General features: G+C 40.9%; 1 protein-coding gene across 1 annotated transcript; it reads left to right on the plus strand.

Annotated features, from left to right (window-relative positions):
• Positions 1-1,049: 1,049 nt before the first annotated feature.
• Positions 1,050-12,444, plus strand: LOC124265122. The gene is made up of 5 exons (XM_046699915.1): positions 1,050-1,443; positions 5,859-6,034; positions 7,488-7,573; positions 11,572-11,770; positions 12,328-12,444. The coding sequence occupies exons 1-5, from the start codon at positions 1,140-1,142 to the stop codon at positions 12,442-12,444; spliced, it is 882 nt and encodes a 293-aa protein (XP_046555871.1). The 5' UTR covers positions 1,050-1,139.
• The last annotated feature ends 2,662 nt before the right edge of the window (positions 12,445-15,106 follow it).

Genomic DNA, 15,106 nt, shown 5'->3' on the forward strand with positions numbered 1-15,106 from the left:
GTAAGCCGAAATTCTCGAATTGCAAATGATCTTGCCACTGGCCAATATAACATTGTCTTTTGTTGGTTGCCCGGTCATGTTGGAATCACTCGTTACACAGTGACAGCTTCTGCCACTACAGCAGCACTCAACAAATGTTGGACACTAGATCCGACACCTCACAATGATAATAATAATAAGCTTGCCATAAGAAGTTACAGCAGGGATCTAATGCAAAACAAGACACCTAAATTTGGTGTAAAATATTACATACAACACACTTACTTCTCTGTCAGCCCAGATTTAAAGAGGTCAAGTCAAGACAATTACACTCAAGAATATTATTCAAAAGATGAGGATCCTCCTTTTTGTATGACTTTTGATGAAAGAATCGCTGTCAAGTAGAATTGATAATTCCTTCACTAGGAATCAATGTCTAACATTATTATTTGTGGTCAGGCTCACTGACTTAGTTGACACATGTCATCGTATCCAAACTGCTTAAATCGATGCTCATCCTATTGATCACTGGATTGTATAGTGCAGACTCGATTATTTATAGATCGCAGACATAGAGCTGGAATATTGCTGATAATATTAAACATTAAACCAACCAACAAATGTCATCAGTTCCCTTACCTTGTCGGTAGTATATTTGCAAATCATGACATAGATGTTGTTCTTTGTTTCTAAGATGCTTCTTATTGTTTAAACAGTAACTTCTTGGGCTTCTTTGGTCGTTATGACCTTCTATTTGTTATTTGTTTTTGTGTCTATGGAGACGTTTAATTCGATCGGAAGAATTCCAGTTTTTGAAGACAGACAAAGCGATTTTATAATCGAAACTATCCACCTTGATTGCCACGAGTCCATTAATTATAACATAATAACATATGCTTATAGTTCCGCATAGACGAGCTTCATCGGAAAGACTGTTCATCAATAATCCATTGATCAATATGTTACCCGTTTAAATACTGTCAATATGTCAATATGAAACATCAAACCAGATATTAACCAGCGTAGTTTGTTTCCGGCAGTGGTGCGAACCGATCTTATCCATCGATCGTCACGCTAAGTGATCGATACTTGAGTTATAGTGAAGTGCTCTTTGAATATTCTCCTCTAACTACCAGAAACTATTGCCAGAAACGTGCAGCATGAGGATGGTTGTGTGGGAATTTGTTCAGCTTGTTCTCACCATCACCATGACTTACAGCTCAGCTTCACAGTCATGTGGCATTCTGACATTTAACCATCATGGAAGTTTGGATGGACAAATGTTCAATGACACCTTCATCACTGAACGCAGTGTTTCTGACAAAGCCGCATGTGTTTGGAGGTGTTTTGGTGATCCGCAGTGCAACATGGTACTGCACAATCCAGTGTCTCAACGTTGCCGGTTGTATTATTCATCCGTCATCACTGGGGGTGAACAAGAGGCAGGCTGGCAGTATTATACAGGTAACGAATGCTGTATGTCGTTCTGGTGGTATTCTTTTATATATAGTAATACATGATCTGTGTTTGCTTGTTAATCCTGAGCAATGCATATCTGCGTTTTGAAGTGACTTGTTGAAATACACATTCTGAATTGTTGTTTGTTAGTACAATCCAGGTTTACGTCTTTGAATGAGGCATGAACAACGGTACAAGAACATTATCAAACGTCTCACTCACAAAATAAAGAAGTTGTTATCCATAATGTTTGTCTACAATGGGTACAGGTTTCTTCAGGGATCACAATTTGAACCAAAACCAACACAAAGTACCCATCTTTGATCTCTTCTGCTAAAACAATTAAACAGCTTGAACTTTGGAGTGTAATGGATGAATTGACGAACAACATTTGAGTTTTCAGCTTCAGATTTGGCGATTCATGAAATTCCCAAATTCTTTGTTGCTAATAACTTAATCCAAATAGTACACGTGGTTAATTTTGAGAGAATATGTTGGCAAATATTCTCTTATCTCATATCGAGACATTAGCTCAGTTTCCCCTGTACGATATCAAAAGTATCATGGATGAGTGCAACTTCAAATATTTCCCCCACCACTTCACGATGCTTCAAAAAAGCTTTGCAAAATAATGAGTGAGTGTGTTGGCGTTTTGCTGCTTTTAAGAATATTCCAACAATATCAAGGCAGGGGGCACCAGGAAAGAACTTCACTTATTGTGTCCATGTGGGGAATCGAACCCGAGCTGATGCAGTACAATAATGCTGACGTGACTAAACTTTTAACTGATATTTACTCACTTTAGCCGGGACCCCATCGCCCCTGCAAACAACGTGAAGTGCGGGATTAATGATCACTGAGTGTAAAATAATCCCTCCATCCTTATCCATACTCCTGAGGATACTATACTCAATTCCAAGAGAAACGCGAATCACGTAAAGCTGTGATACACTGCTGAATAAATAGATCGATGCTTGCCTTTGAAAACATGCAAAGTAAACAACGTTAGTCCTTAAAGTGAACACACAAGTTACATTTATACATAACCCTGTCTTAAGAGTATGGTGGCATCCTCAAATCTGGACTGGCAACCCAAGTAAGCGTAACCGATGGTTGGTTTTATAGCATGTAGCTCATTTATACTTACTTGAGTGTCTCACTTAATTAGATGAATCCTTGATGTAACATCTGATTGCAGGCTTATAGTCACTGTACGGAATTAGAAGTGGTGTCACCGATTTGGTGAGTGCTGCACTGGCTGCAGCATCGGTCATTGTGTTTCCAGTAATACCAACGCGACTAGGTAGCCAACAGAAGACGATGCCATATTGGCTAGTAGCAAACGGATTATATAATTCTATGATTTGAAGTAAACCTGGATTTTTTATACGAAACATTCATTAGGCTTGAAGACAGGAAAGGGTATCATACAATGTTATGAACTGCTTACAATCACAGTTAGTTTGAGCCTTGATATAATTAAGAGCTGTTAACATAGCTTTTGATTCTGTAGTGAAAATTGAACTGTTTTTAGAATATGAACGAATATTTCATGTTCATACATATAAATATTTGCTATATACTAAAGTAAATAATTGTACAAACACGTTTACCTTACAGGACTTGTTTGATTGTAATTGGATCCAATATATCAGTAGGTTTCAGACGTTGCTTTCTCAGCTTGTTTAGATCGATAAAACTAATTATCAGACGCCCATTGGTATATTTAAAACGAAACATGTTTTTCGTTTTCTTATCCTATAACTATTGATGTCACATATTATACTGAACCGCAAAAGAAACGCCACATCGATAGAGGTTTCTAAACCACACACTTTAATTCAATCTAATTAACAATCAAAAAGGGGCATTGAGTTAAAACCTGACAGTTATGGTTATCACATTTTCGGGAATCACATTTAGAGTTCACACAAACAAAATCACCAAATGGTACCATTAGGATATCTCAAAGTCAGTATCGCGCGTGGTCTCCATGGGCATCGATGACGGCGTTGCATCTTCTCAACATGGAATGAATGAGCCGGTTAATCGGCACTTGGGACCATATTCAACGAAATGCCTGATCGAGTCCAGCTTCGGTTGCCGGCCTTAGTTGGAGGTCATTCAGTCTTCTTTGAATCTCGTCCAATAACTGTTTTATTGGACTTGTGATCAACAGTATGGGTATCGATCTACGCTAATGGGATACGATGACATATGTCAACCAAGTCAACGAGACTGACCACCCGATCCCTCTTATGACAATCATAGGTTGCTGAAGACTAATTCTAATCCAGATCTTTGCTGTATTGAGCATGATAAGTAGAACTGATGGCGTTGCTACAAGAATTATACTATACTCAACAACATGTTAAGGGCGCTGTTGTCGCTTAATGGTTAAAGCGTCCGCTCGTCACGCAGAAGATCCGGGTTCGATTCCTAACATGGGTACAATGTGGAAACCCATTTCTTGAGATATTGCTGCAATATTGCTAAAAACGGCGTAAACTCACTCACAACATTTACGACTATAGATGTTATTACTATCTAAACACATTGTGATATTTGTTCATAGTTTCCCAAATGTTCTTCATGATCTGCGAAAGAAATGCAAGTGATGAGTGCAGTGTTCTATTATTTCAATACCCTTAAACGTGTGCAAATCTCACTGTTTATATGGCCGTCGGATGAAACGTTAATTTCTAGGGTAAGTAAATGTGTGACACACTCTTCCATCATGTGGTGTAAGGCTTTCAAAAATGTTTTATCAAACGGTTATTTCTTGGTCATCAGCTCTGATTGTGCCTTTGTTTTACAAAGGTTGATATTAGAGATCCTACTAATTATCACCGTGTCAGTCCTGTGAGCAGCTTTGGAAAATTACTTCTGTTCTTAATCAGAGACTTAATGTAATGCTATATGCCAAGTTTGGTTTTCAGCCTTATCCCAGAACAGCGTTGTGTTTTGGTTGTTTTCATTCAAAGGGTTACTGGGTTTGACAATAATCAACATCTAGTGCTACACTACTCTTGATCGTTATCCTTTGAAGTACAAAAGAATGTTTAACTTAAATAGATATTGCTCTAAATTATTAATGACTAACAACTGTATTTTATGAGTATGTTGATAACGAGGTGGATACGCTTTGTGACTAAACGTGATTGAAACTCTACTGATTATTGTTGGTTTGGTATGTCAAGAATTTCAGGCCAGGTTTTTCTTACGTAAAATACACAAAAAAGTGTTGACTTAGTTCTGATAAAATGTCATTCGTGAAATATTTAACTAAATACTAACTAAATACGTTCTTTATAAACCCGGCAGTGTGATCTAATAAAATCAGTCCCAGTAAATACCAGTATGTAAATAAACTAGTTAGTACCATATAATCCAGACATCAACATCAGTAGGTCAAGACGTGATGAGGTAGTTTTACGACGATGTCGTATTGCCACAGACGGTTTACTCATGACTATCTGATTACAACAGATGAAGTTAGACCTCTTAAGTGCATCTCTTGTGATATAGTGTTCACCATCAGGCATATTCTGTTTGACTGTTGTTGGGTTTTCAAATGCATTGAATTCACACTATCACTCAGTAAATCTGAAAGATCTGTTTTCCAATGTGAGCTGGCATCTCATTGTAAACTCATTGAGAAATTGTCTGTACAATTTGAAGAAAAATGTATTTTTTTGAAACTCCTTTGAAATTTGTGTTGAGACTGGTCTTCTGTGTGTGCACTGATTTGGTCTTGTACTATATGTCAGAAACAATGACGATGCGACAAGGTCATTTTAACTCACTCAAACAAGGAACCATTCATAACATTGTTAACAAAGTCACCTACTTGATCTTGGTATGTGAAAATAATGTTTTTATCAGTAAATCAATACTGTCAAGAATTCAGATTTCTTTTCATTCTGGCATAGAAAATAGTGATCAATAGACCGCGCCTGTACAATATTTTTGATTGTCGATAACGCGTTATATTTGCGGATGTTTGATATTGGAATATTATCAGATGTATTGTCACTCACTGGTACATTGCACATGCTCGCTGTCACTGAAGCCTGACATGATGACATATGTTTTAATCCAAGTTAAACATCCATTCAGAACAAATCACCAGAAGGTGTTACCTTATGTCAAAGGAGCAGGGAGGTAGGACAGCCAAGTGGTTAAAGCATTTGCTCCTCACGGATTCGTTACCACACAATGTGTGAAGCCCATTTATGATGTCCCTATATTGATATTGTTGGAAAATGTCTGGAAGTGGCGCTGTGACTCACTCACTCACAGGAGCGAAACAAAACCTATTACACAAATAACTGTTTCAGCATGGTATGTTGTATTTTGAGGTCGGAATTGTCAGCAAGTAGTTCATGATGAGACTGATGTGGAATCTGTGTTGTGTTTAGTTGCCTGCAGCGACTTCCGGATCCTGAATGGACTCTCGGTGATGAGGAACCAGACCCACGAGGATGTCACCTGCTCCAACGGATTCTCCTATCTACCGACCCCGTCAGGCAAATGTTTCCAAGACAACGTACCGTTGGACATAGGACGGTGCATGCAGACCCTCTGGATTGACCCTGTACGGTGATGCATATTTTGAAACAATTATGTGCACGTCCTTCAATACATACATCACTTCATGATTATAATGTTACTCTGATAAGCAAACTAACGGTAGGAGGAGACTTTGCCATAGTTTTCATTAAACCTAAAACACATTTAAATCACAATGAATGATGTAAAATTCCTTAACTAGATCAAGATCTCATCGAAACCAACATTGACAGCCATACATGAACGACAGTGTCCTGACAGTTACCCGTATTTAGACGGGGAAGCAAAAGCTGGGGAGGGGTTGGTTGGTTGGTTGTTTAACGCCGCACTCGGCAATATTCCAGCTATATGGAGGTGGTATGAAATAATCGAGTCTGGACCAGACAATCCAGTGATCAACAGAATGAGCATCGATCTACGCATCTAAGATACGATGACATGTGTCAACAAAGTCAGCAAGCCTGACCACCCGATGCCGTTAGTTGCTTCTTATGAAAGCATGGGTTGTTGAAGACGAATTCTAACCCGGATCTGTAGGATAGGTGGCAAAAGCGTAATAGGCAATGGACACGCATATCTCAAATCCTATGCCTAGTTGTTACGTAACGCACACCTGCTCACTGTCTTCTTTACAACAGGTGCGAGTATTCAGGACACCTCTTCCTGCTCCCCTGTCTACTTGTTATGTAACACACACCTGCTCACTGTCTTCTTTACAACAGGTGCGAGTATTCAGGACACCTCTTCCTGCTCCTCTGTCTAGTTGTTATGTAACACACACCTGTTCACTGTCTTCTTTACAATAGGTGCGAGTATTCAGGACGCCTCTTCCTGCTCCCCTGTCTCGTTGTTATGTAACACACACCTGCTCACTGTCTTCTTTACAACAGGTGCGAGTATTCAGGACACCTCTTCCTGCTCCTCTGTCTAGTTGTTATGTAACACACACCTGTTCACTGTCTTCTTTACAATAGGTGCGAGTATTCAGGACGCCTCTTCCTGCTCCCCTGTCTACTTGTTATGTAACACACACCTGCTCACTGTCTTCTTTACAACAGGTGCGAGTATTCAGGACACCTCTTCCTGCTCCTCTGTCTAGTTGTTATGTAACACACACCTGTTCACTGTCTTCTTTACAATAGGTGCGAGTATTCAGGACGCCTCTTCCTGCTCCCCTGTCTCGTTGTTATGTAACACACACCTGCTCACTGTCTTCTTTACAACAGGTGCGAGTATTCAGGACACCTCTTCCTGCTCCTCTGTCTAGTTGTTATGTAACACACACCTGTTCACTGTCTTCTTTACAATAGGTGCGAGTATTCAGGACGCCTCTTCCTGCTCCCCTGTCTAGTTGTTATGTAACACACACCTGCTCACTGTCTTCTTTACAACAGGTGCGAGTATTCAGGACGCCTCTTCCTGCTCTCCTGTCTACTTGTTATGTAACACACACCTGCTCACTGTCTTCTTTACAACAGGTGCGAGTATTCAGGACGCCTCTTCCTGCTCCTCTGTCCAGTGGAACGGAGATTATCGTGGAGGCAGCCGCAGATGGAGTCAACATGTAGGTGTTTGTAAAGTATCAACATTTTGTATTACATGTCGTTATGACGATTTTGTATACTGCTTCAGTATACTCTATAGAAAATGTAGAGCAACTTCATTTTTGATTTACGATTAAAAACACTGGGAGACATATTGGAGTAAATGTTGATATGATAATGACTGTTTTTAGAGTGCATCGCCTCTTGCACTTCCTTACGACCATAGTTTGTACTGTAAATGCTCTTGAAAGATGACTTTTGTATGACGTGATGCAAGATGATTGTCAACATTAATGGTCTATAATGATTTACCGACCTTCTTGATATTTAAGTCAAAATCCAGAATGACACCCCATGCACGTGTATTGGTTTACTGCGTTGTACACGTGCATCCCATGCGTTGTATTTAGGGGTGGTGATACAGAGAAATGGTTGTGCGTTCATAAGATGTCTGTCTTTGATAAGTATGTTCTTCCTATCCAAATTCAAAGTTAAGGTTCCCCTTCTTTTTTGAAGAGTGTATAACTAAGACAAAAGAGAATTACATATTGATGTAATACATGCTGTACCGTTGGAACTAGCCTTCGATATGCTGTCAGTGAACATGACCAGAGCAATTGTAATGGTCAGACGTAATCAGGGGAAGGTTCATGTTGTACATGTTATGTCTCCCTATCACCACAGCTTCTCGACTACAGGTCGGACAAGACATAATCAGGGGAAGGTTCATGTTGTACATGTTATGTCTCCTTATGACCACAGCTTCTCGCCTACAGATCAGACAAGACATAAACAGGGGAAGGTTCATGTTGTACATAGTATGTCTCCTTATGACAACAGCGTATCGACTACACATAATAACTATAGTTATGATTTCTTTTGTCAACTGACGTTGTATGAAATATGCTTCCGTTCATACAGCAATAAATGGACGGGGGAGAGTGGCTGGTGATACTCCCCGCTAAAATATAAATGCAATCCGAAAGCAGTCTGTTTCATGGACTACTTTAGACATGTGTCTGTGGGGATACAATGAGATGACTACTTTAGACATGCGTGTGTGGGGATACAATGAGATGACTACTTTAGACATGTGTGTGGGGGGATACAATGAGAAGACTACTGTAGACATGCGTGTGTGGGGATACAATGAGATGACTACTTTAGACATGCGTGTGTGGGAATACAGTGAGATGACTACTTTAGACATGCGTGTGTGGGGATACAATTAGATGACTACTGTAGACATGTGTGTGTGGGGATACAATGAGATGACTACTTTAGACATGCGTCTGTGGGGATACAATGAGGTGACTACTGTAGACATGCGTGTGTGGGGATACAATGAGATGACTACTTTAGACATGCGTGTGTGGGGATACAATGAGATGACTACTTTAGACATGCGTCTGTGGGGATACAATGAGATGACTACTTTAGACATGTGTGTGTGGGGATACAATGAGATGACAACTTTAGACATGCGTCTGTGGGGATACAATGAGATGACTACTTTAGACATGCGTCTGTGGGGATACAATGAGATGACTACTGTAGACATGCGTCTGTGGGGATACAATGAGATGACTACTGTAGACATGCGTCTGTGGGGATACAATGAGATGGTTACTGTAGACATGCGTGTGTGGGGATACAATGAGATGACTACTGTAGACATGCGTCTGTGGGGATACAATGAGATGACTACTTTAGACATGCGTGTGTGGGGATACAATGAGATGACTACTTTAGACATGCGTCTGTGGGGATACAATGAGATGACTACTTTAGACATGCGTCTGTGGGGATACAATGAGATGACTACTTTAGACATGCGTGTGTGGGGATACAATGAGATGACTACTTTAGACATGCGTGTGTGTGGGGATACAATGAGATGACTACTTTAGACATGCGTGTGTGGGGATACAATGAGATGACTACTGTAGACACATGCGTGTGTGTGGATACAATGAGATGACTACTTTAGACATGCGTGTGTGGGGATACAATGAGATGACTTCACTTTAGACATGCGTCTGTGGGGATACAATGAGATGACTACTTTAGACATGCGTGTGTGGGGATACAATGAGATGACTACTTTAGACATGCGTGTGTGGGGATACAATGAGATGACTACTTTAGACATGCGTGTGTGGGGATACAATGAGATGACTACTTTAGACATGTGTGTGGGGGGATACAATGAGATGACTACTTTAGACATGCGTGTGTGGGGATACAATGAGATGACTACTTTAGACATGCGTGTGTGGGAATACAATGAGATGACTACTGTAGACATGCGTGTGGGGGGATACAATGAGATGACTACTTTAGACATGCGTGTGTGGGGATACAATGAGATGACTACTTTAGACATGCGTGTGTGGGAATACAATGAGATGACTACTTTAGACATGTGTGTGGGGGGATACAATGAGATGACTACTTTAGACATGCGTGTGTGGGGATACAATGAGATGACTACTTTAGACATGCGTGTGTGGGGATACAATGAGATGACTACTTTAGACATGCGTGTGGGGGGATACAATGAGATGACTACTTTAGACATGTGTGTGGGGGATACAATGAGATGACTACTTTAGACATGTGTGTGGGGATACAATGAGATGACTACTTTAGACATGCGTGTGTGGGAATACAATGAGATGACTACTTTAGACATGTGTGTGGGGGGATACAATGAGATGACTACTTTAGACATGCGTGTGTGGGGATACAATGAGATGACTACTTTAGACATGCGTCTGTGGGGATACAATGAGATGACTACTGTAGACATGCGTGTGTGTGGATACAATGAGATGACTACTTTAGACATGCGTGTGTGGGGATACAATGAGATGACTACTTTAGACATGCGTCTGTGGGGATACAATGAGATGACTACTTTAGACATGCGTGTGTGGGGATACAATGAGATGACTACTTTAGACATGCGTCTGTGGGGATACAATGAGATGACTACTTTAGACATGTGTGTGTGGGGATACAATGAGATGACTACTTTAGACATGCGTGTGTGGGGATACAATGAGATGACTACTTTAGACATGCGTGTGTGGGAATACAGTGAGATGACTACTTTAGACATGCGTGTGTGGGGATACAATGGGATGACTACTGTAGACATGTGTGTGTGGGGATACAATTAGATGACTACTTTAGACATGCGTGTGTGGGGATACAATGAGATGACTACTTTAGACATGCGTGTGTGGGGATACAATTAGATGACTACTTTAGACATGCGTGTGTGGGGATACAATGAGATGACTACTTTAGACATGTGTGTGTGGGGATACAATTAGATGACAACTTTAGACATGCGTGTGTGGGGATACAATTAGATGACTACTGTAGACATGTGTGTGTGGGGATACAATGAGATGACTACTTTAGACATGCGTCTGTGGGGATACAATGAGATGACTACTTTAGACATGCGTGTGTGGGGATACAATGAGATGACTACTTTAGACATGCGTGTGTGGGGATACAATGAGATGACTACTGTAGACATGCGTGTGTGGGGATACAATGAGATGACTACTTTAGACATGCGTCTGTGGGGATACAATGAGATGACTACTGTAGACATTCGTGTGTGGGGATACAATGATATGACTACTTTAGACGGCTGTAGGGGAATACAATGAGATGACTACTTTAGACATGCGTCTGTGGGGATACAATGGGATGACTACTTTAGACATGTGTCTGTGGGGATACAATGAGATGACTACTGTAGACATGTCTCCGTGGGGATACAATGAGATGAGCACTGGAAAGGAGTCAGTGTGGTTACATGTCGCTTTCAGCAATATTCCACATTAGAAAAAGGCTCCATACAGTGTACCTGTGTGGGGAATGGAGTCCGGTATTGGAGTTGTTATATTCAATGACCTTGAAAGAGAGGCTTGCACTAAGTCTAACTGACAGTGTGAGAGTTGTGGTATATATAAATGGGTGACATCTCTGTTTTCAGTCGAAACTGGGTGCGTCTTCAAGTAAATGGTGACAGCACGTTTGCTCTGTATTTGGTTGTACGATGGGACACAATGGACATAGGCTTCAATACACGGTCATCTGGCGTGTGGTCAACGGAACTGAGCCATCCAGATGTAGTCTTCACGCCCAACGTCATCTCGAATCTCTCCATCAAGATCACAGACACCGAGTTCCTGGTACGTGGGCTGTATTTGTCATGTAGGCAGTGTAATAATATATGAATGAACGACGTCTCTATTACAGTGAGAGCTACGTTTCGGAGTAGGTTCCAACACCGTTATCAAGAAAGTGATGAATAGAATGACGATAGAGGGACATATATACAAGTAGGGTGAGATATAAGCCTCTGAATCGCCATCTTGTTTATCACTTTCTTGATAACGGTGTTAGACCGGTTGGATGGTTGGATTGTCGTTGTTTAACGCCGCACTCAGCTATATTCCAGCTATATGGTGGCGTCTCTCAATAGCTGAGTCTGGACCAGAGAGTCCAGTGATCAAAAGCATGAACATCAATCTACGCAATTGGGATACGATGACATGTGTCAATCAAGTCAGTGAGCCTAACCATCCGACCCCGTTAGCTTCCTCTTACGACAAGCATCGGTTACTGAAGACCAACGAGGGAAGGAGGGAGGGTGTGCTTGCGTGTGTGTGTGTTTGTGAGAGAGCGTGCGTGTGTGTTACGATCGGTCAGCCTGTGTAATAAACATATTGGTTCATAATCATTTCAGATATCTGTTGATGACAACAATCTGTTCACTGGTCCAGTACGGGTTCCAGTGCAGCAGGCCGACGCCATTGAAGTGGACTTCACCCTCATCAAACGATTGCAGCTCAAATATCCATAATTATATTTATGCCTAGTCTCGTTCAACAATTTTCTCTATGACGACACCTGTAGTTAATAAATAATAATAATCATGTGACTGACATCATGAGCATCGATCATCATACCTGACACGATAGCCGGCAGCAGCCGTGAGGCCCCAATCAAGGTATTCGCCTCTTACGGCAAGTATGATCCTCACTGATGCTCACGACCTTGTGTACATACTATCTAACTTATACATTGTCTTTTTACTCTAGTTCTTGTATATTCAGAACATTGTTGAGTTGCCCACAATCTTTGTAGAGACTTATACTGTGACACATAAAAATATGCTACAGGGCCGTTAAAATCCCTTTGTGCCAAATACATTGTGAAAGGAAAGGCATGTCGTGATCTGCTTATCCTGGTAATATTCTGCGATATAAATGTACTGCATGTGATATTAGAGTTAGGATTTTACCACACTCTCAGTATTTCGTTAAAAGTAGCATAATTTATGCTACTTTGACAGATGAAGCCTTAACACAATCATCACTGTCATGTTTGTATTATTTATTATGGGACACTTTGTTGAATTAGCGGTATCAGATATCATATTGAATATCTTATTTTGCTTCCCCATTTAAATGTGAAACATGCAATTTTGCCTGATATATTTGGTGGATTCGGGGGCATTGTGGGCGAGCTGTCTGAGGCGCCGCGCTAGGAAGCGAAAGGTGCCTGGATCGATCCCCACTTGTGATCGGGTGTAAAAACCTTGGAGCTAACATTACTAGCAGGCTCTTTCAGTGTTGTCACAACCCTGCCCACTTAAAAGAACCCACTCATCCGATGGTAGGTGACCAGATGTGCAGATACCTAGTTACGGGTATAGTAACGTGCAGTATCATTGGACAAAGTACTGTGACTATGTGTCCCAGTTCACCCAGCTGCAAATGTGTACCGTGTGAGGCTGTGTGATAACAGGCTGCACGAGTTGAATACTCCCCTGGGAGTTGAGCTGGTTAAAAGACTGCCAGAAGAAAAGACATCCGTTGATGAAGAGAACCCTCCAGCGCCTTGGGCATGTACTGCTTGCGTGGATATGTACGTTATATAAATATCCAATAATGAAAATAATTAGTTTATTCCCTGTTAGTAAATGAATTTAGTTCTCAAGGAAGAAACCTGTAGGAGAGCAATTCGCGAAATTGTTATTTACACTAACCATTTCCTCGCCATGTATAGCAATCCTTTTGTATCTAGTAGCTTATTCATGCCAAATTAATTAAGTCTGAATTCAATGTTATTCACATATGTTTATTGTTGCGCTTCCAACTCCAACCCTGAATACTAAGCTGAAAGTACTGTATTTGCGATGCGACCACCCATCTCTGATCGAAGTAACTCTCTAACAGACGGAGATATGGTCATCGTGATTCTCTTGCAACCCGCTTCACTATTATTGATGTTTGTTGTGTGTTTGTCTGTTGTTAAACGCCGCACTCAGCAATATTTCAACTATATAACAGCGGTCTGTATATAATCGCATCTGCACCAGACAATCCAGTGATCGACATAATTATACTCGATCTACACAACTGAAATACGATGACGTGTGTTAACCAAGACAGCGAGCCTGGCCACGCCATTCCTTTAGTCGCCTCTTACGACAAGCATGGGTTGGTGAAGATCACTTCTAACCCGGATCTTCACGAACCATGCATTCTCAGTGCGTAGACAAACGGAATCCATCTAATTCACCAGACAATCTAGACATCATGTTAATTGATCTATACAATTAGGATACGACCACATGCATCAACCAAATCAGTGAGCCTGACGATTTGGCTGAAATCCTGCCGATCTAACTTATCTCGCTCACTCACAAGCCACCCGGTCCTGTTTCTCGCCTCTAAGGACAAGCATTGGTTCCTGAAGACAAATTTCACTCCGTATCATCACAAGTATCAATATGACATGATCAGTACTCATGCATGCCTTGTAATTCCCCCGGGAAAGTGATATCAGCATCTGTGTTGTCTGTGAAAATTAAAAGTGATGCGTCGTAAAATCTGCCCGTTTCGCCATTTAATAAGATGTCACAGCCTTTGGGTGAGCGCTTTTGTACATCACTGTCTTCGACTATTCTGCTCTTACAGTGAGACCGCTTGTTTAGGCTCAGAATGTGTGAAGATGTTGTCTCTGGACCACGTTCAGATCATCAAGAATATCATACACTCTTGCCTTGTCTCAGTACCATGTGTATACCAAGTCCACACTGTTGTTTCCTGATGTTGTGCTTATTCTAAATGTATGCACTTTATCCACCAATTCTTTGTTGGGAACGTAGATTTTTTATTTTTAAACAAAGTCCTATACTGGGAACTTTGCTTAAAAAACATTCTCTGCATGCACGCGCGGACGCACGCACATACAAACACACACAATGTTATCCTCGAACACTCTTGCATTACATTTACAAATGCTACAACAGAAATATTTAGCATTTACAACATGGGCTACAACAATATCATTTGCAATAAAACACAAGCTGTAGCACAAATTTGATAATTCTGACAACTGTTATGAGACGTCAGAAACGTCTTGTCCAGGCTGATTTGACGTGTAAAAGTTTTTCAGTCTCTCAGAACACGGATGGTCAGTTCCAGATGCCCATGAAATATTTATAGTGATCCACA

The sequence above is a fragment of the Haliotis rubra genome, unplaced genomic scaffold, assembly GCF_003918875.1.
Source record: "Haliotis rubra isolate DU_JTF1 unplaced genomic scaffold, ASM391887v1 Scf961, whole genome shotgun sequence".
Classification (NCBI taxonomy): Eukaryota; Metazoa; Mollusca; class Gastropoda; order Lepetellida; family Haliotidae; genus Haliotis; species Haliotis rubra.